Source organism: Pogona vitticeps, chromosome 2 (genome assembly GCF_051106095.1).
Source record: "Pogona vitticeps strain Pit_001003342236 chromosome 2, PviZW2.1, whole genome shotgun sequence".
Lineage (NCBI taxonomy): Eukaryota > Metazoa > Chordata > Lepidosauria > Squamata > Agamidae > Pogona > Pogona vitticeps.
In genome coordinates this window covers 71167401-71192022 of record NC_135784.1, presented here as the reverse complement: position 1 = coordinate 71192022, position 24622 = coordinate 71167401, and the positions used below count along the sequence as shown (strand labels likewise).

The 24622-nt window shown below is 39.4% G+C and overlaps 1 protein-coding gene across 6 annotated transcripts in view; it reads right to left on the bottom strand.

Moving 5' to 3' along the window:
- The window catches only part of NUP210 (nucleoporin 210), a 123589-nt gene that overhangs the window by 5367 nt on the left and 93600 nt on the right, over nucleotides 1-24622 (bottom strand). For 5 of the 6 annotated variants that reach the window (XM_078385360.1, XM_072989672.2, XM_072989673.2 and 2 more), the window contains 9 exons: nucleotides 22824-22998; nucleotides 13644-13819; nucleotides 12753-12970; nucleotides 10710-10846; nucleotides 10019-10142; nucleotides 7470-7616; nucleotides 3389-3639; nucleotides 878-1094; nucleotides 40-135 (listed from right to left, as the gene is read on the bottom strand). In XM_078385360.1, the coding sequence (XP_078241486.1) occupies nucleotides 40-135; nucleotides 878-1094; nucleotides 3389-3639; nucleotides 7470-7616; nucleotides 10019-10142; nucleotides 10710-10846; nucleotides 12753-12970; nucleotides 13644-13819; nucleotides 22824-22998 (1541 nt within the window). Of the gene's footprint in view, nucleotides 1-39; nucleotides 136-877; nucleotides 1095-2076; nucleotides 2153-3388; nucleotides 3640-7469; nucleotides 7617-10018; nucleotides 10143-10709; nucleotides 10847-12752; nucleotides 12971-13643; nucleotides 13820-22823; nucleotides 22999-24622 lie in introns of those variants that run through there. The other variant, XR_012083554.2, reaches the window with a different exon arrangement.

The window sequence follows — 24622 nt, the reverse complement described above, 5'->3', positions numbered from 1 at the left end:
ATGTTGGAGAATCTTGGGATGAACACTTTATGTTCTTACCTATGATCATAACAGCCATTCCTGCCAAAAGGGCAAACAGTGTGAAAAACATGGCTTGATATGAATCAAGGAAGTGCTGGAATGAGCTTGAACCATCTGAGGAACAGATTGAAAAGAATGAATAATGGTATCGGTGATTAAAAACTAACCTAGGTTAGCTTTAAAAGTTGGATCTTTCCAATATGACTTGTTACTTTTTGTTGTGAACATTTATGGGAACTATGTACATATGTATGACACCATCATGGCTGCATTTGGTTATAGTAGAAAACTCCAAAACAATTGTCAAAATATGATCACCAATAAGAGATAAAAATGTATTTCAACATTAACACAAATTGACTTCTAAAGACTCCAAACACCAGTCTTCCTTTAAAAAATTCTATTATCCTAATAATTTAGTTACCAATTTCTCTGAAGTATTATTGATGAATATTATCATTTGAGTTTCTTATGAAATCTATGGTGGCTGAAGAATTAAATTCCCACCTATGCATGGATGCAAGTACACTTATGTCTATTTTGGTTCTTTCATAAATCACAGTGAAAAAATGTAAGGTTTTTAGCTCCTTTTAGGAGCTGTGGAAATGAGAGGTTCCAGAAGCTATCCATGATGCTGATCTTCTGAGACTTCCCAGACTGAGAGTGAGAGGGAAAAAGTCTTTATGCAGCAGAATCTCTATGCTGAAAATGCTACACGCACACATTTAAGAATGATTTAGCTTCCTAGAGAAAAGTTAAGCAAGTCCCACCCTCAGGATATCAAAATCTGTATTAATAACTTTGGTATTAACAAAATGAGGCTTACTCCAATATAAGACAAGAAAGAGAAACTTACATCTCACTGAAGGACTTCTATCTGATACATACATCATTGTCACTGGAATAGCAATGGATTGGTCAGTCGCTGTGCTGGTTATAGTAAGTATGGTAGATAAAGACCCTCTGCTTGCAAGTCTTGGGTCTGATAAGCTGACAGTATATGTCACATAACTTGGCAACCCATAGGATCTGTCCTTTTCCCAGGCCACCACCAAAGGTGACCCAGATTTCACCTTTAAATGTAAAGTATTAGTTACCAAAAGCATCCACTTTTTCCCCCTTTTGGCAAATACAGAATAGTGCCCAAGGAAAAAACTATACTGAAGGCCTTGTCCCGGCTTCCTGTCTGACAGATTTATTCTGTCATTTCAATATAAATTCCCTTTCCTGCTTTAATGCCGTTCCTCCTCCACAAAGAATCTGTTCCATGATGAGAGAGTGCATTCTTAGGGATGTTTCCCAACCACTTGAGACAACATAACATGGCAAACTAGACACATCGGCCTTTTCCTTAGGATGACTTGATTGTGTAATCTATGTATTTTTTTGTATGTGTGTTTTTAAATGTACTTTATAATATTTTATTTTATTGTAATTATGCGTTTTACTCGTGCTTTGGTTTGCTGTGATCAACATCTACACTGGAATACCATGTCTGTCATTATTTTCTTTCTCTGTACCTATTTCTAAAGTTTTAGTGCAGTGTCATAAACCATGGTTTTGTCTCATTGTTTTGTCCCATAACACCTGCAGTTTTCTATGGTGCAACTATAGGCATAAAAGACGTATTCCAGTGTGTCAGCTTTCAGGAATTACCATTTACTTCTTCAGAAATGTGGGCTCCTATCCTGTTGCCTAAGTGCAGAACAGATGGAATCTCATGCAAGTGTTTCCCTAGCCTGGCAGGCACTCAATTGCATGACTGATAATTGCAATCAGTGTTACAACAGGCACATGATGGGCCTGGAGTGGAGGGGATGCTTATGCAATTTCCCTTTCTATTTTGTCCGCAGGCAACAGGACAATGGGCATTGACTGCAATATTTACACTTAGGTTTTTATGCACAGTGTACCTGGTTGTGGATGTGTGTGACACAGAAAACAATAATCTTTTATTAATGTTGGTAATAGGTTTTCAATGAATTGATTACATAAACATTGTGGCAACAGGTAAATGATTAGCTAAAGCTAAATATCTGTAAACTAATACGTAACTATTTTGCTTTTGTCTTTGAAGTGCTGAAGCAATGTGTTCTTCTTTCACCAGCATTAGCTATGTTTAAACCAGTGTCTGTGAAAAAGAAAACATGTTTATGGCTATACACAACACTGTTGAGAAAATCAGAAAACATTGCCTTTATTTAACCCTGTACTTATAGACTGGGATTTATGAATACATCCCAATTCAGTTGTCATCCTTTCAAATCCCCACTGATGATGAATTTCATTTTTTTCCTCCAATGGTCTCTTCTCAGGTCTGTAACAGAGTATCCTGGGTGGTTAAGGTATCCTAATGCTGCCCTTTTTTCCTGTTGCTATTTTTGATATCACATTTGTGTCCATCTATTCTCTTGCGCAGATACCGTTCTGTCTGTTGGATGTAGAATGCACGGGGGAACTGCTAGCAGAGTTGGGCAGGTACCATGTTAGAAGAGGAAGATGTAAATGAGTCCCTAGTGTTCACTCAGGTGACACTGTTAAACCCTGAAATGGCACTGCCACAGTACGTACAGGTTTGGAGGCAGCATCTATGTTCATGGTAGGGTGATGTCGTTGACTCTACATCCACGTTGTATGCTCTGATGCGGGCAAGAGAATGATTATGTTTGCAAGAAAGTTATCTGTAAGGCTTGTCACCCTAAGCATCGGGACAGGGGATTATCATTATTCAGAATGCTGCTCTTATGGCTTGGTGGCTTTTGTGAGTGGTTTCAGTTGAGAGTGGTGTTACTGCTAAAATGCAGCTTAGGTAGGACAGTGAAAAAACAATTATAGTATGACTTTCCCCCCCAAATTTATGAAATAGGTATCTGAAATAGATAACACATACCCGAATATTTGTTTCCTCCAATAACATCTTGAATATCTACTTCATACCCATGAGTATGTTCACATAAAGCTGAAATTTAATTAATCTGATTTCTAATTTTATTAGATTGCTAATACAATTAACTCAAGGCCTATTTGCAATAGTTGGTCTGAAGTCAACCCTATTATTTGAAATTTAAACAGCAATAGTGTGAAACATCTATAGAGGCTGCTGCAGTGTATTTTACTAAAGCCTAATACCATCTAACCAATGATTACTGTATTTTGCCCTAATTTCAGTAACCTCTCTAGTGAATAAAACACATTACAAAGTGCTTGCAATTTTAGTTTAACTTTACATTAAGAGCCTGGCAATATGACTAAGACAACCCACCCCCAACTGCAGCCCAGGCTTCCAGCCCTATTAGGCTGGCATGCCTAGGATCCTCGCTACTAGCTAGCTCAAGACTGCCAAGAGTGAGCACTTGTCATGACTTACTTCAAGATTTTCAAGAATTTCAATGGCTCCAAAGATCTTCACGTCAGAACTTGTGTAATGGTTAGTCAGGACGATTTCAGTCTGATTAGCATAAAATCCTGGATTAAATGGCACTTCGGCACTGATCTCCTCTGTGGAGAAATGGCTGCCCTGGATGGATGCTCTTACGATGACAGACATTTTGCTCATGCTTAGCTGCTTTAGATGCTTCTCAGTCAGCCTATGTGCTGTGATGGAACAAGTGTAATGTCCTAAAAAAAGAGAGAGAGCCCAATCTGAATATTAGCAGCTTCTGCCTCCTCCTCTCATTTTCTAGGATGTGTTCCTGTTGGATGTTCTCTGCTCCAGTCCTCTGTGTGCTTGCTCAGAAATGAGTCCAATTAATGTTGGTACAAAAGCCCCAGCGTGAGAACGTCATGATCAATAACATATTTAGAGTTGTCAGAAGCCCTAGGAAACAGTGCTCTGTGCTTTTAAATGCAAACTGCTTCAGGGGAAGGACTCTTCTGGGTGAAACTCCTCTCCACTATTTTAAGCACTGAGACATGAGCATGTTTGAAGATATTAAAAATCAAACTTGCTATCACCTGCTGTGCTGTCTCCATTTAGCACCATGAATCTAGCCAACCTTCATCATCATCATTAAGCTAACCTGGCACATTTATATCCCCAGCTTGCTCATACCACTATATTACTTATTGACTGGATTATTACTTTTGCTTCTTTGACTCGTTACTTAGCGCTGTGTTAACAGGGCAAATTACAAAACCCCTGCATTGCAGACTGGAGAGCTGTTAGCGAAACTGTCATGCACCTAAAGGCCTAAATCACTTTTCACAAAACAAAACAGCAGAGACACATCCAAAACCAATAGGCACTTGCATGGTAACAGTTAGGAGCACTGATAAGACATTTCTGGAAAGAACAGAAGCCTGAACATAAAACTGAATTTGTGCTTAGTTGGGCTTCTTTTCTTGAAGAGGGTGAATAAACTGAAACTTAATCCGGACAAGATAGAAGTGGTCTTTGTCTGTTGATCACGGAATAGGGATACAGCCTGCGCTGGATGGTGTGACATTACCTTTGAAAACACAGGTGCACAGCTGGGGTGGGGTGGGGTACCTGGATTTGTCTCTGAGTCAGATTTTGGTGTTGGCCAGGAGTGCATCTGCACAATTAAAACCAGTGCTCCAGCTGCTCCCAATCCATGATCAGGCCATAGTGACACCTGCCCTAGTTACATCACGGCTGGACTAAAACGCAGTACCTTGGGCTGCTTATGGAAAGTGGCAGTGGGTCCAAAACGCAGCAGCCAGATTGTGAACTGGGGCTGGTTGTGGGAATCACATAACCCCCCCACTGGCTGCTGATCCACTTCTGGGCACAATTCAAAGGACCTATAAAGCCCTAAAGGGCCTGGGTCCAAGGCATCTCAAGGGCCGTCTCTTCCCTTAGGAGCCTGCTTTAGTGTTAAGATCACCAGGAGAAGCCCTTGGTCCCCTTGGTGCCAAGGGGGCATCTAGTGGGGATGCGGGCAAAGGCCTTCTCTGTGGCTGCTCCCAAACTTTGGAGCTCCCTATCACAAAAGGCTAACCTCATCTTTGCCATCCTTCCACAAGCAGAAAAAGCCTTGAGGGAGGCTTTCCCTGAGTGACTGATTGCTTCTGTGGGGTTATTAAATGGATTGGTGGGCCTCACTGCTTTGAATGTTTTTGGTGTTGTTTTTGTTTACTATGTTGTATTTGTATACTGACAGTTTTTAGGTTTAAATGTTTTCTTTTAATGATGTAAGCTGCCTTGGGGCTTTTTAAAGGAGAAAGTCAAGGTAAAATATTTTTAAAAAAACATACAAACAAATAAATATGTATCTGTATTCCAGTCATTTAATCACATAGATTTCCTAATCACTGTGGCCACTACAATTGTCATAGCTGAGAAAGTGAGAGAATCTTATGTAGTATTTACTACAAAGGCCTGCAGACCACATAATTTGACATCCCTTTGCAGGATTTTCCTGACTAGATTTGAATTGATAAAGAAGTCCAGTATGCACAGCATACAGGTCCTGACAACAAAAGAGACAGTGGAAAAGAGTATGAAATCTCTGCTGAAACCTCTGACACTTTCTTTAAAGCTACATTACATCAGACTAAACAAGCAAGGAAGCAAACAAATATATACAGTGGTGCCTTGCTTAACGATTACCTTGTTAAATAACAAATTCACTTGACAATGAGGTTTTTGCGATTGCTTTTGCGATTGCAAATGTTTTAATGGGTAAAATTTGCTTAACGATGATCAGTTCCCTGCTTCGGGAACTGATTTTTCGCTTATCAAAAACAGCTGATTGGCGGTTCTCAAAATGGCCACCCGCCGTGCAAAATGGCTCCCCCCTGTTTTTAGGACGGATTTTTCGCAAGAGAGGCACCGGAAAATGGCCGCCCTATGGAGGATTTTCGCTGGACGAATAGGCATTTAGCCCACTGGAACGCATTGAGCGGATTTCAATGCTTTTCAATGAGTTTTTTCCCCACTTGATGACGATTTCGCTCTACAGCGATTTTGCTGGAACAGATTAATGTCATTAAGCAAGGCACCACTGTATACTGTACATATGTGCATGGGAACTGTTGGAAGGTGAGAAAAGACCAAAAACGAAGGTAATGACCACTAAGCAGAGGAGAAGCATGAGAAGCCAGGCCTGGGCTGAGTGAGGAAGGAGCTGAAGATATTCATGAAACATGCAAAGCCTTCTTAGCCATCCACTGCCTCACCTGGGTGACAGAACAGAACATTCTCTTCTTCCTGGATCATGTTTTCATGCAGACTAATAAAAAAGGAGAGCACCAATGGCATTCATAAGGAGCATCTTAAAGTACTAAGAAGCATAGGTTACATCTCCTCCAGGGTGAATCTACTGGGCAGAAAGCAACTGGGAACTATATATCCTGTGTGTTCAGAGGCACTTGTTGACATAGGCAGTTTGGTCCTTTAAGCCAAAATGTACATGGCCACTGCCTGTACAATGTTTAGAAATGCAGGTTTTAGGGGGAAAAAATTTACAGCAGGAAGTTCCCCTGTGCCTTATCAATCAGGAGATAGACCTTGACCATGTAAAGTCTGACACATGAAAGCCATGAAGAAAGAGGGGGAAAAAACCAGGAAGAAGGGAAAGAGTAGAAATAATGTGTGTTCAGGTTATGTAGGAGCCATATGGGTAGGGGACAAGAACCAAGAGGTTGTGCCAAAGGCTTAAGAGAAATAATGATGTTGAGAAGGGATCTGAAGGACGTGTATATGTCATTCTATATGACTTGCCTTTACTAACATAAAATATTCATAACTATGAATCTATCTACCACCGCTATAAAAAAACAGGAAAAGACAGCAGAGTTTGTACCATAAAATGGCCAGTCATAAATTCCAAACCACTGCCTGAAGAAGGGACTGAAGCCACACTCTTTTCCCACAAGCTTCTTGCAGATGGCAGGTATCTCCATCTAAGAAGCTACACCTGGCCCCCAACAGTGGCCATGAAACTTTTGGGACTTTAATATAAACATATAATTTGGGAGATACATGTGAGAACTTGGTGCACAGCCTGAGGAAGATGAAGTATTATCGAAAGCTTGCTTATTTTTTTTGTTTTCTGTTTTAGTTTCTTAATGGTCCAATAAAGGTAGCACCTGTTCTTGCAGCTAGAAAATAGTTTAGGTATTAATTTGAAATTATGAGTCAAAATCCAGTGGTGTGCTTCTGTTAGATCCCATGCCTACCATCAACAGAAATAATGCATTCTGCCTAATTCATTCCTCTTTGCACTTTAAACCTGCTAAAGAGGGCTGTGAAATCCTTTTGAGCAGGGTTTTGTTTCTGGCACCATGTCCGGCTGCAGCAGGAGAGAACGGAAAAGGAAGTCTCCATCCTGCTGGCGTCAAATATCAAAACGCAACACCAGATCTTGGATCATGACAGTAGCACTCTAATGGTCTCGTTTCCCTGCACCCTCCATAACATTTCCAGGCTATTGCCATTAGAAATCAAGGTCGTGATCTTGGTCCAAGTGGTGCTTGCACCTTACCTGACGCTCCATCAAACTGAGGTTCCGCAGTAAAAATGTCAGAGGCTGGAAAATCAAAGGCACTGTTGCTGAAATGGAGTTGGCAACTGAGGCTAGACTGGGGTTGCATCTTCTCAATTGCTTCAATCTGGGAAGAAGAACATTCTCCTAAGGAAAAGTGGGTTAAAAGGTTGAGATACCATAAAGAAATCAGTCCAAGAATTAGCTACGGGAAAAAACTTCCCATCAAATTTTGAGATTTTAAACATTTTAAAAATTAGAGTGGTTGATTAAAGCAGTGAGACTTAACACAATTTTTCCCCATGAAAGATCTGAAAGTCTTTAACACTGAAAGCTTTACAGCAGTGATTATTGAGAGTGAATGAGGTATAAAGTGTTGTCAGGTGACAGGTCATACTGAGCTGCATGTGATTTCATTTCATTTAAACTTTGGATCAAGGCCTTGTAACCCAGTAAGCCTGGCTTATTGTGGGAGTCTCACTAATGTGTTTTCCTGAGGTTGTCAAGAAGATAAATTGTGTCATTTATTACTGAATTGAAATGGGACATTAGTTGCCTTGGAAATATATACAATACGTCAGGAACTGCTGAGTGCTCTCCACTGCATTGATAAAATAGACTTGGTTATAAATCATTAAATACTTGTCCCACAGAAACACTATTACTGATGGAACAATTTGAAACGCTCTTCTCTATCATTTAAAGATATATGAATTTTCAGACAAAATCAACTTAAGCTATTATAAAATGATGACAAGAAGTGAATTGGGGAATGACATGTCTGACCAGTTTATATCTTCACCCAGCTGGCAACTGCCCCTCTGTAGTCAAAAGAACAGGTGATCTCCAGTAATCATTTAAAGTCAATACTAAACAAGCACACTTAGACAAAAGACATAGGTAAAATATGCAGAACCCTGATTTTAATCATCAGCATTTTATTGAAGGGGAAAAATCATGCAGTCTGGGCTTCCATCTATGTGGAAACATCTAGTTGACCGATTTATTAATGTTACCACTTCAGCATATGCTATTCTGCTTTCCAAAAAGGCTTACATTGTGTAAGCTGAAACCCTACACCCACTTGCTTGAGTGTAAGCCCTACTGAACTAAATGGGATTGAATTTTCATAGAGTTGGAAGGGGCCTACAGTATAAGTGCCCCTGCTCATTGTAGGAATCCAAGTTATGGTATATCTGACAAAATAAAGATTTTGAATGAATGTATTCTCAAAGGATTTCACGGCCGGGATCTGATGGTTGTTGTGGGTTTTTCAGGCTCTTTGGCCGTGTTCTTCAGGTTTTTCTTCCTAACGTTTCACCAGTCTCTGTGGCCAGAATCTTCAGAGGACAGGAGTCAGAAATCTGTCTGTGCTCTAGTGCAGTTTGTTGGCTAGTTGAGTATTTATAGCTGTGAGATCAGCTTTTGTCCTTTTCAGGAGATTGGGTGATTATGGTGATCAGCATGTTTTTTGTTGTGGGTTTATTGTTGTGATAAGGGGGAGAGGTCGTTAGCTGGTCTTTTGTGTGCAGTGATCACCAGTCCTTGTTACTGGGTAGAGTATGTTGACCTTTTGCAGGCTGTATTTTTCAGTGCTGGGAGCCAGGCTTTGTTGAGTTTTAGACTTTCTTCTTCTTTGTTGAAGCTCTGCTGGTGTTTGTGAATTTCAATGGCTTCCCTGTGCAGTCTAACATAATGATTGCTGGTCTTGTCCAGTACTTCAGTATTTTGAAATAAAATTTCATGTCCAGCTTGTTTTAGGCATGTTCAGCTACTGCTGATTTTTCCGGTTGCTTTAATCTGCAGTGTCTCTCATGTTCTTTGATTCTGGTGTGGATGCTGCATTTTGTGGTTCCAGTATATATACCTGTCCACAACTGCAAGGTATCTGGTATACTTCTGCAGTGGTGAGGGGGTCCCTATTTTCCTTTGCTGACTGTAACATTTGTTGTATTTTTGTGGTGGGCCTGAACACTGTTTGTAGGTTGTATTTTTGAGTGAATCCTTATAGACACATATAAGCACAGGCATCAACAAAATTGCGAGAAACCTATACCAAAAAGGAAGTGGTATATCTACCAACGCTGTAGGCTGTAAAACACAATAATTTAACTATATGAAATGCTTAAAATAGTGTCCCTAGAAACAATGTTCCTATAAATGTGCTTTTTCTGTTCTATTTTATACTGCCCTTGAAGACGGCTGAAAAAGGCCAAACCAAAACACGTCGGGCTTCTATTTTGGAATAAAGTGCATACTTCAGTTTTTACATCCTGAGACTATAGTCTCGCCTTATCAGCAGAATTGTGAAACAGGTGGAAAACATGTTTGCATTGGGGCTGGAATGTTGGCATTTTTCCACAAGACATATTTTACTGCATTAAAACCTACCCAGCTCCCATCAATATAACTGATAGATTATACATACTGTACTCTACAACAATTATTTAGAGTCCTTCGCATAGTGGAACAGATTGATGTTATATAAAAAAAAGAAGACAATGACTTTCTAATGATTTCACAACTACAAAGAAAGCTAATAATAATACCTTTCATATTTTTGTTGCTGTTCCCAATTTTAACTACAACCTTTGAAGATGAAGTATCTTGCAAGCTTGTTTTCATGCCACTTATATGTGTTGCCACAATTCTTTGAGGTACGTTAATTAATACCTTAAAGGAAAAAAGAGATCACAGTGAGGATTGTAATCCTGTGCACGTGAAACCCACAAAACCATCAGGATCATATTTCTGTGCATAAGGACTGGTGATGTAATAGCTGGCAGATGGGTATTTCAGAAAAAAAAATACTGTAGCTTTGTCTCATCAGTATTTCATTTGAGCACACTGTTTCACCCAGAAATAAACAAAATTTAGCCTAAAACAATCAAGCATTTTGGCATGTTCTAGCCAAGCCAATGAGTGAAGTTTGCCACATAAGGATAAATGGATCCTTTCCCACAAAATATCTTAGGTAATATAGTTACTTTAACACAGATGATAGTTACAATCCAGAAAATGCACAGTGCCCACTAATTTTTTAAGAGCTTTTCATTTCAGTAGCTGTTTCTCAAAGTGTTTATAAATACCACATGTCCCCAAAGCACTCCAGTTGTAAGTTTTCAGCATGAAGAACATTGTAGAGATGTTTACAGATTCTAAATTGTATGGAGGGTATGCACAGACCGTACACTCCACCTAGAATAATACTGGGGCAACTAAAATTCAAAAGTATCTCACTTCTCTGTATGTCTTAAGTAGCCCACGAATCTCATAGTATATGGAGACAGTTCCAGAATCCCTTGCTATAGCTGCTCCTGTCTTTGGATCAATCTGCAGAATACTGTTTACAGAGGAACTCCATGTTCCTGACAAACCTAGGGGAGGAAAAGGCAATGTGAAGATACAACCAGATTGGTGTAAATAGAATCAGATTTTGACAGCTGATTTCAGGATACTTGGTGCTTCTTTATGCAGAGATATCTAACATGGAATACATATAGGAGCAAAGAACCAATTATGCTTACTGAATGGTTTCACATAGTAGAACTGGATGGGAATCTATGCCAGAGGGTTAAAAAAATATCCTATGTGTGGTATAGTAGATAGGGTGATGGATTAGGACTATGGAGACCAGAGTTTGTCCTTACTTAGCCATGGAAACTCACTGATGGATAAAAACTGATAAAACCACTCCTTTAATATCTAATTTATCTTGAAAATCCTATTAGGGTCGCATAACAACCTATAAAGATTGGTTCCAACTTGATGGCACACAACAACAACAACAACAACAACAACAACAACAACAACAGCAGCAGCAGCAGCAGCAGCAGCAGCAGCAGCAGCAGCAGCAGCAACAACAACAACATGCCTGCTCATTTGTATTCTTATTTTTGGCAGCATGCAACATTTCCTCTGTACCTTCACCTTTCCTCCTGCACAAAGCCCACTGTCTGGTTTAGTCACAGCAACCACTTTGGCAAAAGCCACAATACATGGCTGCTCTTCAAACCTGCTGCTGCTGTTTATCCAGGAAGCTAAAAGAGGGATTATTGCTAGCCACAAATGATGATGTTCTCTTTCAGGTTGAGCCAAAGGGGATGCTGATCTCAGTCATTTATCTCTTAACAGCAGCTAACATCTTGAGCAGTTTTAGTGGATTGCACACAAGGCAGTCAGCTTTCTTAGAACAGCTTTCATACACACCAGAAAGCTAGTAACCCAATTCTTGCCTTTTTAGGTTGCACTAATAAAAATTAAAAGGGAGGGGTCCAAACAGTATTAATCTTTTTTTATTTAGGATAATTGGTATACTGCTTCTCAATCACAAAAAGGACTTGTCCAAGCTTTAGCACCTAACCACCCTGAAAGACAAATATGGTGAGACTCGAGATAAAAACAGAAGAACTAGGAACACTTTCAAAATCACAATTAACAATTTGCACCCCCAAAGGTAAGGCAGTTCCTGGTAAACCAAGGTGGTTTTCCCACAGCACTGTCACATATCTAGGAGCAAGGACATAGCCATGGTAGGACTATTACCAGGCCATTTTAATTTGCATACTTTTTCAGTGCCTAGGTAAAAGAAAGCTGATGTTGAGTAAGCTATAAACTTCCTTATTTACCACTGACCGATGCACTTTCTTTCTGATACAGGGGGATTGTTCAGCATATTTTTGCTGCTCCCTCCACGTCTGTGTATTGCCTGGCCTTAGGCTACTGCCAGGCAGCCTGAGGAATGGCTGCACAGAGCATCTTTTAGCTCAGCAATCCAGGAGTCATAGCAAACACCACCACCAGCAACAAATAAACACTAACAAATGCTGCCAAACCTGCATGTGAACTCAATTAAAATCTACAGAACATATCTAAAAATACAGACAGTAAATGCTTTGGCTTCCAGAGAAATTTTCCTTCACCCTCATAGTTTACCTCTTCACCTACTTCGCATAAAAACTGGTCACGCTGTCTTTTCACTCACAGGTAACAAAATGCAATTATATTAAATATATTACATTAAGTATATTATTTTAAAGACCAGTGGAAATCACTCTTCACATAAAACGGCACATTGGTTTAATATACTTAAATAAAAAGGAGCCAACTGAATCTGTTCATCTTGTTGGGAAGAATAGCTGCCAACATTTGATAGTGGCAATATAATGAATAATGTATTTGGTGGTTTAGAATACAACAGCCCAAAGTTTCCATGGCAATCTAATGTTGCTGGAGACTCATTTACTCTTATTTAATGTCAATTATTATTCCAGGATTTCTTACCTTCTTGATTTACAAGTGAGGATGAGAAGCAAATGACATCGCCTACAACAATATCTCTGAGCTCTGGGCCAATGATATTTTGTACAGGAAGAGGGACATAATCTGCGATACCGTTGTGCTCCGAGTCCCAAACCTTAAGTAAACTTAGACCTACATTCATTGTTCGGATCATGAAAGTGTTGTTGGTGACTCCTTTCCCAACGTGTACAAAATCATCCCTGTAGGCAGTAATGATGAAAACAAAAATCAGTGGGAGCCGAGGGGTGAGAACAGATCCTTTATCCTTCTGAATGCAATGGCAACCGAAGGATCAAAGAGACAGCTGTTCAAAATTGTCACATGTCTAGCATGCACAGAGAGCTGCATCAACCAACAGAATCCCAATAGGCCAATCTTTTGGATAGTTCTGTAACTCCAGGGTACAGTTTAAGTAGAACTCCCAAGAACATTTCACGGAAAAAAATTATTCTGAACACTTTTAAGGGAAGTATTTGGTAAGTTGCCTTGGATCATTTTAAGGAGAAGGCGGGGTAAAAACATTTTAAAGAAACAAACAAACAAACAAACAAACAGATAGACAAAGGGACTTGCCAACAACACCAGTATTCCATTTTAGATCCAAACTCTTTGGTTTCCTAATCTGTTAATTCTAATTAACAGATTAATCACCTTACATCCAATTGATAGCCCCAACAAGAGTTAGGCTCATTGAATAAACAGGAGTTGCATAAACATTGATTTAACTATTCATTCCATTTAGAACTTACAATTGGTTTTTACCTTCAGTGTATTTATGTTTAAATAGCAGGGCTAACGAGAAAAACAGTTGCCAAGGCTTCAGAATCTTAACTCGGCACACACAGCATACAAAATTAAGCTGATATCCATTACCTGTTGACGGCAAACCCAAGCATAGAATTTTGTGAGTGAAAAATATCCCCAAAGTTGTCATGGAAATGGATGGTCAAAGTCAGTGTCACACCCAGTGGTAACGCCATTAAGGTTTCATGGTTGTGTGTGTGGAAAATGGGGTTCATAGATATTCTCAGGTAGGAAATAGGAGCCACCTGTATGATACATAAGAAAGCAGGCTAAAGTAGAATATGAAATCATTTTTCCTTTTGCAGAAGATGCATACAGGCAGTCACATAGATTCAAGTTCTGGTCCTGACTCCTTATTTGCATTACATGTTTGCACTTTCCCACAATACAGCCTACAGTATTGGTAGTACCAACTAAAGAAGGCTTATTAATTCAATGGGCTTTATACATATGTTGACTTGCCATTCAATATCTGTCTCAATGGGTCTACTTGTAGTCAGGATTAGCATTAGGATTCTTGCCTATTAGAAATTAATCATGCTTTTGTAAGTAATATTTTGGATCATGGCCGGCTCAACATACTGTACTTCTTAAGGAAGAGCAGAACATACCATAATACCCATGCTTTATCTTAGCATCCATGCAAGTCCCTACTCTTACCCGTGAGAGTAAAACTGGAACAATAATCAATCAATCAATCAATCAATAATTCCAAGTCCTTTCTTGAGAAACAAAATCAGCTATGCGATCCTACAAATCACAGAGTTTGTGTTCCATAGACTAGGCTTTCCTTTACTCCTTTTCTTTCTTTAGCCCTGATGCTATCCCCATCTGCTCCTGAAGGTCTGGAGATTCTCAGGAACAGCGCAGGATATTGTGCGTTGGGTTGCACATGTGAATAGGGAGGCAGTTTTAGGATCTAAGCCATTATGTACCAAATTCCAACAACTCCATGATAAAATCCCACATTTCTCTTAAGAATTAAACTATGTAAGAATACCTGTGGATGAAATAATGGGGGAAAAGACTAAATAAAATGGCTACATATTTCACAAAGGGAATGGGAAAGTATCAAAAAGTATATCAAAAAACAGGGTTGGAAATAACAATGGCTTATGTATGCTGGCTGAATAGCTCAGTGGGGTAGGTATCTGACTGAGTATCTATTATTTCAATACACTTCTATATCACTTTTTCTTTAAAACATTCCAAACAAGGTTTGCAATAAAAACAAAAATATACATGTATAGATATGTATAGACTGTCTTACATAAGTTACTTTATAATCATTTGCAACCCCTTTTATCCATGATTTCCACCTAGTATATATATAACATAAATCAACTTTCAAAAGTTTTCAACACTATCTTCAGTAGAACTTCCAACACACTTCATAAAAAGAAAAGGGGAAAAAAACCCACACAACTAAACACCACTGGTGATGGTTTTCCAATATGAAAGTAAAAGGGATCCCTAAGGAGTCTTGGAACCTGAAGCAGGGGAGATAGGAAGTTTTAATTTTAATTAAATTAAAGATTTCCTGATGACATCATCCTCACTGTGCAGTGTAAAGTTATGCAACAGGATTTTAGCCACTAAAAGTCTATACAAATATATATATTTGCCTGGCACAAACAAAAACAAAAACAACACCAACCACCCCCACCCCCCAATAACATTACTCATACCAGGAAGGCTTCTCTGTGGAGGAGTTCCACAAAGTCCCTCCACTAAAAGTTTATCTGGTCACCACTCTGCCTACTTCAGTGGTCAGGAGAGTTCAGTGCCCAGGCAAGGCAGGTATCGGAGCTTTTGTGGGTACCTGTGTCTGCACAATTGCACTCATTTCACACGCTAGCAAGGTTATGCTCAAAATCCTGCAAGGTAGGCTTCAGCAGTATGTGGACCGAGAACTCCCAGAAGTACAAGCTGGATTCCGAAGAGGCAGAGGAACTAGAGACCAAATTGCTAACTTGCGCTGGATTATGGAGAAAGCCAGAGAGTTCCAGAAAGATATCTACTTCTGCTTCATTGACTATGCAAAAGCCTTTGTGTGGACCACAGCAAACTGTGGCAAGTTCTTAAAGAAATGGGAGTGCCTGACCACCTTATTTACCTACTGAGAAACCTATATGTGGGACAGGAAGCAACAGTTAGAACTGGACATGGAACAACCGATTGGTTCAAAATTGGGAAAGGAGTACGACAAGGCTGTATATTGTCCCCCAGTTTATTTAACTTATATGCAGAATACATCATGCGGAAGGCTGGACTGGATGAATCCCAAGCCGGAATTAAGATTGCCGGAAGAAATATCAACAACCTCAGATATGCAGATGATACCACTCTGATGGCAGAAAGTGAGGAGGAATTAAAGAATCTTGTAATGAGAGTGAAAGAGGAGAGTGCAAAAAAACGGTCTGAAACTCAACATCAACAAAACTAAGATCATGACCACTGGTCCCATCACCTCCTGGGTAATAGAAGGGGAAGACATGGAGGCAGTGACAGATTTTATTTTCCTGGGCTCCATGATCACTGCAGATGGAGACAGCAGCCATGAAATTAAAAGACGCCTGCTTCTTGGGAGGAAAGCAATGACAAATCTTGACAGCATCTTAAAAAGCAGAGACATCACAGTGCCAACAAAAGTCCGCATAGTCAAAGCTATGGTTTTTCCTGTAGTGATGTATGGAAGTGAGAGCTGGACCATAAAGAAAGCAGACCGCAGAAGAATTGATGCCTTTTAACTGTGATGCTGGAGGAGGCTCTTGAGAATCCCCTGGACTGCAAGGAGAACAAACCTATCAGTTCTAAAGGAAATCAACCCTGAGTGCTCACTGGAAGGACAGATCCTGAAGCTGAGGCTCCAGTACTTTGGCCATTTCATGAGAAGAAAAGACTCCTTGGGAAAAAACTTGATGTTAGGAAAGTGTGATGGCAAGAGGAGAAGGGGACGACCGAGGATGAGATGGCTGGACAGTGTCTGCGAAGCAACCAACATGAATTTGACACAACTCCGGGAGGCAGTGGAAGATAGACGGGCCTGGCGTGCTCTGGTCCATGGGGTCATGAAGAGTCGGACACGACTAAACGACTAAACGAACGAACGAACGAACGTGTCTGAAACTAAGGATACTTTTAAAGTCTAAAGCAGCACTCTGAAATCACGAGAGATTCTTTCAGTACTGGCAAGAGGTGTCTCACCAAACCATCTCGGGAACTGCTTTTCAAGTTTCTTAATAGTCTCCCAAGGCAGCCTCCTCATCTATCACATTAAAAAATCTTGGAAATTATTAGAGCTTGGATAACCATGGTTGGACTATTTCTCTTCTGGAGAGACCAGAGCTGTGGCACCTAGGCCGGACTGAAAGGCACTCACTAATCACTAATCTGGGAGTATTCCTGAACGATGGATCAGACCATATAAGGCCAGTGCCCTCCAGGTATTTGGGAACACAAATGGCTACTGGCTACTGCTGCTGGCAGATTATAGGAGCTATAGTTAAGAAAGTATTGAGTGCACTACATTAACTTTACCTACTTTAAGGGGAGTACTGCCTCATTTGAAAAAGGCTGACTGTCTTCTCTGAAAATTCAATTGCCTACCTGTAGACTTTTTGTTGTTGTTGTGAAAACTAAGTTTCAACAATGGACTCAATAACCATTTTTCCCCACCTTCTTTCCCTCCCTCCCCCCATTTGCCTGGTACTGGGGGAAAAAAAGGTAAACCATTAATTGCAGGAGTTGGGGTGCCTTTGGTTCAGTGAGCTATGAGCCACACAGGCTTGATCCATCTGCCTCGTCCATATTTCATCCATTTTCTGACATTTTGCACCATAAGCACTATTTAAATCAGCTGCAGAGAATCTAAAAGAACATGCAGCAGTATTAATCTACAGGGAGTAAATGAATTTGCAAAGGGTTTATTATCAATCAAAGTCTGATTTATCTAGGTTAATTTATTAAAAGGGGGGTACACATTTCCTTTAGTACTGATTTGAAAATGAAATGAAGAACATATAAACGACAAACAAAAAACCTACACAACTTCCCCCTCCTTAAGAGTAGTATGGCTAATACTCCTACAAGCCAACCTTGTTACAAAGCCCTTTTCTTCCTTAAGCCTAAAAGGGTATTGATGGAGGTTTAGGTTTTATTTCAAAATGAACATTTGCTCTAAAAAGAATGGATGGGCCTGGCATGAAGCAAGCAGCAATTTGCAGGCTACAAAATGTGGCAAAAATATCGGTATATATAGTGTTCTTTATTACGTGATATTACAAGCTAAGCCAGCAGTACAAATTGCCTTTGATTCGTGGAGATAGTAAAACATGACTTCCCAAGAATGTTCTAAAGTTGGTTTTATATTTAGCTCCGTTGAACAAGTGACAAGTCTGACATTCCTACATCAATATTCCCAAGAACATCCAGATTTTGGGCAATTTTTGGAAATGGCAGAGTGTATCTCTTGCTCTTATTTATTTATTTATTTATTTATTTATTTATTTATTTATTTATTTATTTATTTATTTATTTATTTATTTATTTATTTATTTATTTATTTATTTATTTATTTATTTATTTATTTATTTATTTATTTATTTATTTATTTATTGCATTTATATGCCGCCCATCTAGACACAGTCTAGCTCTTGCCAAGCTGCAACATGATTAATTTTGTTCCTTACTTTTGTTACATTTAAATAAAATTCTATACTAGTGTTCTCAAAATGTCCTATAATTGTGGTATACATTTTCCAAACCAAAATATAAAGCAAACTTGGGGTAATGCACATTATTAGCCTCCAAATAGAAAAGATGTACGGTACTGAAAGAATGAGAGTTATGTAAGTGTTGACAAGTCCCATTAGTTCAGTGAGTCTCCTCTACTAGAAACAACTGGATTTAGTTCTTTATGATTTGAGTACGCCTAAAAGCTGCCACGCCCCAACCCCACAGGGGTAAGTATTGCTGCTTTCTGGAACAAGAGTAAAATGTTTTTAGTATTCAATAAGACAGTCAGAGAAGGGCCCATCTGTTCTTTGTGGTACCAGTATAGCTGAGGACAATCAGAATTATTGTTTGCCACACTTCGAATGATTCAGTGATCCAGACACAGGGTTCCTCTCTTCTTCTACAAGGGTATAAGATGGGTATAAGAAATGGCTAGGGTTGGACCATTGCAGAATTGAGGTGTACACAGGTTGGCAAGATGAGTCAGATGTCAAGAGCTAAGATCTGATCCTGGGTTTCTGAACTGAATGAACACGTGAAAGTTCATCCAGGAAACTCAGTTGCTCAGGTGAAAACTGTAACCCTTTCTATCTAGGAATCTAAGAATATTTTACAGGTTGGACAGATGACCCAACCAGCAATTCTGTGGTTCACAATATACCACTGCTGTACAGAGAATTAGAAGTTTCTAATCCTAGTTCTCGCTGTTTGTGAGAAGCTAGGAGGCTCTTCTTGCGTATATCAGTCTCTTTTCTCCATCTGCAGGTGTTCATCATTCATGGCCTACAACTGTCTCTTTCTCTGCAAGAGAATCTTCTTTTTTTAAAAGAAGGGCAATGATCGGGGAAAACAATACAGGTGGGACCAAGCCTTTTCTGTGTCTCTTGCTGTACCATGCCCCCCACTTCTCGGTACACCAAGCTGTCCTCACAAACTCTACTGTCTTGACTATAGATGAATTTTTTCAGAGCTTCTGAAGCCATGGTGGGGAAGCTTTTCAAAACTTTTTTCATATCAAATCTACTGCTATAGCAATATAAAATGCTTCATTCCTAAGTTATATTAAATTGTACTATTTGGTATTTTATCATTTAAAAACAACCATTTGATTTTGAATACGGAAAATTGTGTATATATGTTAAATTAAATTCTTTTTAAAAACTCCTCCAGTTTATGAATGTGGTATATTGTCATTCTGTACCCATGATTCAAAATGCCAGCAAATGGCCTGATATTGTTACAGGTGGCCATGCCAAGAGAGGTAATGAGGGTGTCCACGAGGAACTGCACCTTCTTGGTGTCACTCTGGAATGATGTCCCATTGGAGATTCATCAGGCGTCCCCTATACAAATCTTTAAGAAGTTAGTAAAAATTGAATTGTTCAAGGAAGACTTTAAGGATATTCCTCCCCTTAGGTAGGGATATTCTGTGTTATAGGATGTTGCCATCATTATAGGATGTTGCCATCATTTTGTTATTAGTTTGAATTTGCTATTTGTGTCATGAGTGCAGCCGAAGATCCGGAACCTGAAGGGTTAACAGTAGTTGAGGAGAATGCTGAGCGATTAGAAATACAAACAGCTGAATTGCCTCCAGATTCTCCTCCCCCAGTAGACAGGCTGAGGGCCAGGCTTCAGGGAAGGTCAGAGGCTCGCTGGAAGGCTGCCCGCAGAAACATCCAATCAACTAGCCCTGAGTTCTAACAGGATGAAAAGGCTTCCAGCAGTTCAAGGACTGTTTTTACTAAATAAACAGCTCTCAGACAGCTGAAAGTCCATGGAAGCAACAAGTCAAAACTTTGGCTTGCATCCATGTTCATGACAACCTTGAATCTTGTTCTCTGGACCCTTGGCTTTGTACTCTGACCCTGGACTACCTTGTGAGTTTTGGCTTTGTACTCTGACCCTGGACTACGTTGTGTGAGTTGGCTTTCGTATTTGGATATCAGCTCTGCATTCTCTGAATTTCTAACATAGGACTGGCTTATCGGACTCTGCTGTTGTAACCCCCGGGAACGTGACAATTTGTTTGGTTTTTAAAATTTGTTTCTGGAGGGTGGCAGTAGGTAGTGAAGGATGGGTTTTGTTTGTAAAACTGCCAAGAGTAGTGGATTTTCACTAAATAGGGTGGTATAAAATGTCATTCATTCATTCATTCATTCATTCATAAATAAATAAATAAACAAACAAACAAACAAATAAATAAATATTGCTGCACAATCGCGTGCCTGTGTTGCCAGTGGGAAAAAAGATCCTGAACTTTACATAGCAAAGAACAGCCTGAATGTTGACAACACCAATGTCAGCAGTCAAGATGGTCTACAGCAGGGGTGTCAAACTCAATTTACCTGGGGGCCGCTGGAGGCAGAGTCTAGGTGAGGCTGGGCCACATCAGATTAAAAAAAATCCCTCACAGAATTGCCTTGCCAAAGGAGAAAAGCCCCCATCGGTACCTGCTAGATTAAACAGAACGGGGCGCCCCCCCAGGTGTGCACACGCGCACGCACACAAACACATGGAGGTCAGCAACCTTCCTCTGAGGGCCCCCCTCAAAAAAAAGGTGCACTCAGCAGCAGCAGTCACTCCCACCACGACAGAGGAGCAAACTTTGTGAGGCGAGCCCAGGCAACCTCCAGAGCCAAGGTGGCTGAAGCAGGACGAAGAGGAGGAGGAGAAGCACTGCTGGGCGCTGAGGCGGCCACTGGCCAGGCTGGTGCTGGGGGTGCTGAAAGAGAAAGACAGCCAGAGAGCTGCTTCCCTGGAAGAGATGGTGGCGGTGGCAGATGCTGTTGGCGGTGCTGTTGGATGTGCTCTTCGAGGATGGGACGGGAGTGAGCTCTGCTGTCGGGCATTGCTCAGTGGTGGCTCAGGTGCTCGGGGAAAAGCCCGGCAGCATGCCTCACTCTCCCCCAAGACAGCGCCTCTTGTGCCCTCCATCCGGAACTGCATCGTGCCCGCCAGCCCGCCTGTCTGCTGGCTGACAGGCTGCAGTTCAGTTTCAGATGGACGGTGCAGGAGGCGCTGTCTTGGGAGAGAGACAGCGAGCGAGGTGAGGCTGTTTTTGACTCTTGACAGCAGAGGATGTGTGGGCACTACGGGAGGGCAGGCAAGGTGGAGGACACAAACTATCATCCGGCGGGCCGCATGTTTGAGACCCCTGGTCTACAGGAAACCCTCATATGCTTACTACCATTCAAAGAGAGCTATCAAGCAGGAGAAAATCCCAGAACCTGACTCCTTTATTTCATCAGTTAACCTCTCACCCAAACAATTGTGTGACAAGCAATTGTCATGGTTGTTTTTCAATAACACATCGTAACTGACTTGCTGATGATAACATATCTAACTTGAAAAAAAATTACAAAGCAATTATATAGTGAAAAGATGGGTGGAATGGTTGAACCACTAATTACCACCTGAAGATTATGACAAGATTCAGGCACCGAAGCTTGCTGACATCAATAAGACTGTCCACAGTCACAAAGGAAAAACAGTAATTTCACAGCTTAAAATAAATGAACTTTCGATTTTTTAAAAAAATATTTTTTACATTTTGAAAAAAATGTATTCATTTAATAGTTTTAAAAATATTCTTTCTCTGCATTTCTTTGCATTTTTATAACCAGACACAGAATCTCCTTGCAAGCACGAATCCCATAAACCTGTTTGAACAGGAAGGAGTTAAAAAGTTAGCTGCAAGTCAGCTAATTGGATCACCTTGTCCTAGGTGTGGAGCCGATTTCCTCTTTTCAAACTTTTAGAGGAGGACTGCTTGATTTCAGAAATCATGAGAGAATGTTTACTGAAAGTGCTAGAACAAACAGAACTGCTGTTTTTCTAACGTAAGGGGAAATATTTAGAATATTCTTTACAAAACTGTATGTTAATTCCCTGAAGGTACATGGCAAAATGTCCCCCTTTTTAACTCTTTAAAGACAAGCTGTCTTTTGACTCTTTCTATGACCTTTAGTTGCCCTGCAATCAATTATTGATTGATTGACTGACTGATTGATTGATTTAAAATATTTATATGCCATCTTTCTCCTGAACGCTCCAAGGTTGCTTACAGTATTAATAGAAAAAATAGTACAATTAAAATAACAAATTATTACAATATTAAAAAAGAATTAAACAAATATATTAAAAACTTACAAGTAACAGCAATATTATAAGTGCGTTAAAATAATAGAAATCCAATAGTCCCTTTATAAATGCACTGTAAGCCTTCTGAAGTGCAAAGATCTATGTCTCAGACATTATTGTCATGATCAAGTGAGATCTTTGCCTAATGCATAATAGTAAAGAAGTACATGCCATCTAATGACATTTATGTTTTGCCATCTTGTTAAAGGAGAATTCATGGGTATATATTGCACTTTATATTTCTGAGACCGAAGGTTCAGTTTCTTTCTCCCATTTAAATAATGAGTAATTACACTTTTAAAATGGTACAAATAGCTTTTATTCTGCTGGCATGCCAACTAAATTGAAAGGAATTGAAAAAAATATTACCTTGACAGTGACCGTAAGGGTCTGGTTGATTCCAAATGGTTCTCGTGAAACTATTTCTAGTGTTGATAGTCCTATCAGAGATCCAGAATTAAGAAGGCCGCTCTCATCAACCTGGACCACAGGGATTCTACCCTGACTATTGAGCACATGATAACTCAGAGAAGCAACTCTGTCCCTTGGAAAAAAAAGAAGTAGATGATTATAAATAAATCTATTGTAAAGCTTTGGAAGTGCAAAGATCTATGCTTCTGGCATTATTTTACATGAAACCATGTTATCGTTTGTCAGCATATCTCTGCTCTGTTATACACTCCAAAAACAGTTCCATCTAAGATTCAAATGTTCTGATTTTCATGCAAGCCTCTATGTAAGGTGCTTTATCTGTGCTTGCGAATATATTACAATCCACTTGCCATCTTGCAACATCATCATTCACTGATACAAAGCTGATTCAGAATACTAATGGTTTAGACTATAAGATGCCTTCAGAAGTATTTTTTTTTTTCAAAAGAGCCTTCAGAAATAGTCTGCCAGGCTTGGTGTTGTATTTATTAGAGATACAGAAAAAGGCATGACTAAGCAGATCTCAGCAGCTTTACAGAAATCATTTGTACACAAGATTGATTTTTTTTTGAAAAAAAAACCATCTCTCCATGGCAATATTGTATTAACAAGTTACAGAATATTAAGTGATGCACAGACTAGCTTTTTTCCTTCAGCTAGATTTTATACATTTAGGTAATTGTCTTCTCCTATGGATAATGTTAATTCTGATGGAAGACAAAGGATGAAGGTATGGAATTTAAGGAAACAAAAGAACAGAGGCTTTTTGCTTGCCACAGAAAGCATGTAACTGTCGGTGTTTTGACCAAAGTTTTACCATATATCTGACTACTATTTGACTTTTTTTTTCAGAATAACTTTTCTTCCTGTTATACATACCAAGCCAACTCATCTACACAGAGAAAAACAGATTCACAGAGTGCCTTGGAAATAAATATATTACTTCTATATTTTTTTAATTTCAAATTGAACACTGAACTAAGAGGGAAGGTAAAAATCAGTCTCAGAAACATTCATAGCCAACATTTGGAGGTATCTACATGTTAAATGTGCTTATCCAAACCACTTTGAGCTCCAGTTTAGGAGAAAGGCAGGGTGTAAATGGATTAAACAGATAAATATTTCAGAGGGGATAAAAATGAGGCAAGAGTAATTTTTTCCCTGGAACCTATAAATAGTTTTGAAGGAATGCAAGTAGAATTGTTACTCATCCATAGATGGCAGACTGCACTAGAATGTAATTTGAGATAATTATGCCTATATTTATTTGTTTGTAACATAAATTCATCTTTTGCAGAGTGCTTCAGCAATGATGTAAAGGTTAAGGTCTGTCTCCCATTTTATATGGTAATATAAATTGTATAAAAAATTTCATCGGGCTACAACCATGCTTAGTCATATTTCAAACAAAGCACGAAATTCAATGAGACTGATTATTAACTACAGTTCTATTAACTCCAGAGGATATAAAATTATGACTAAGTGTGGATTCAGTCTGTAATCAAAAACATAAATAAATGACTTAAAAATATTTCTGAGAATCTGTCCTTGAACAGTGGCTTTAGTAAACACTCATTTTATTTATTATTTCAGAATAGCATGAGAATTATTCAAAAAGCTGTTAATATGAATGAATGAATGAATGAATGAATAAATAAATAAATAAATAAATAAATAACTTTATTGTGGTATAAAGCCATAGGAATGCATCTAGCACAGTTACAGGATAATACCCT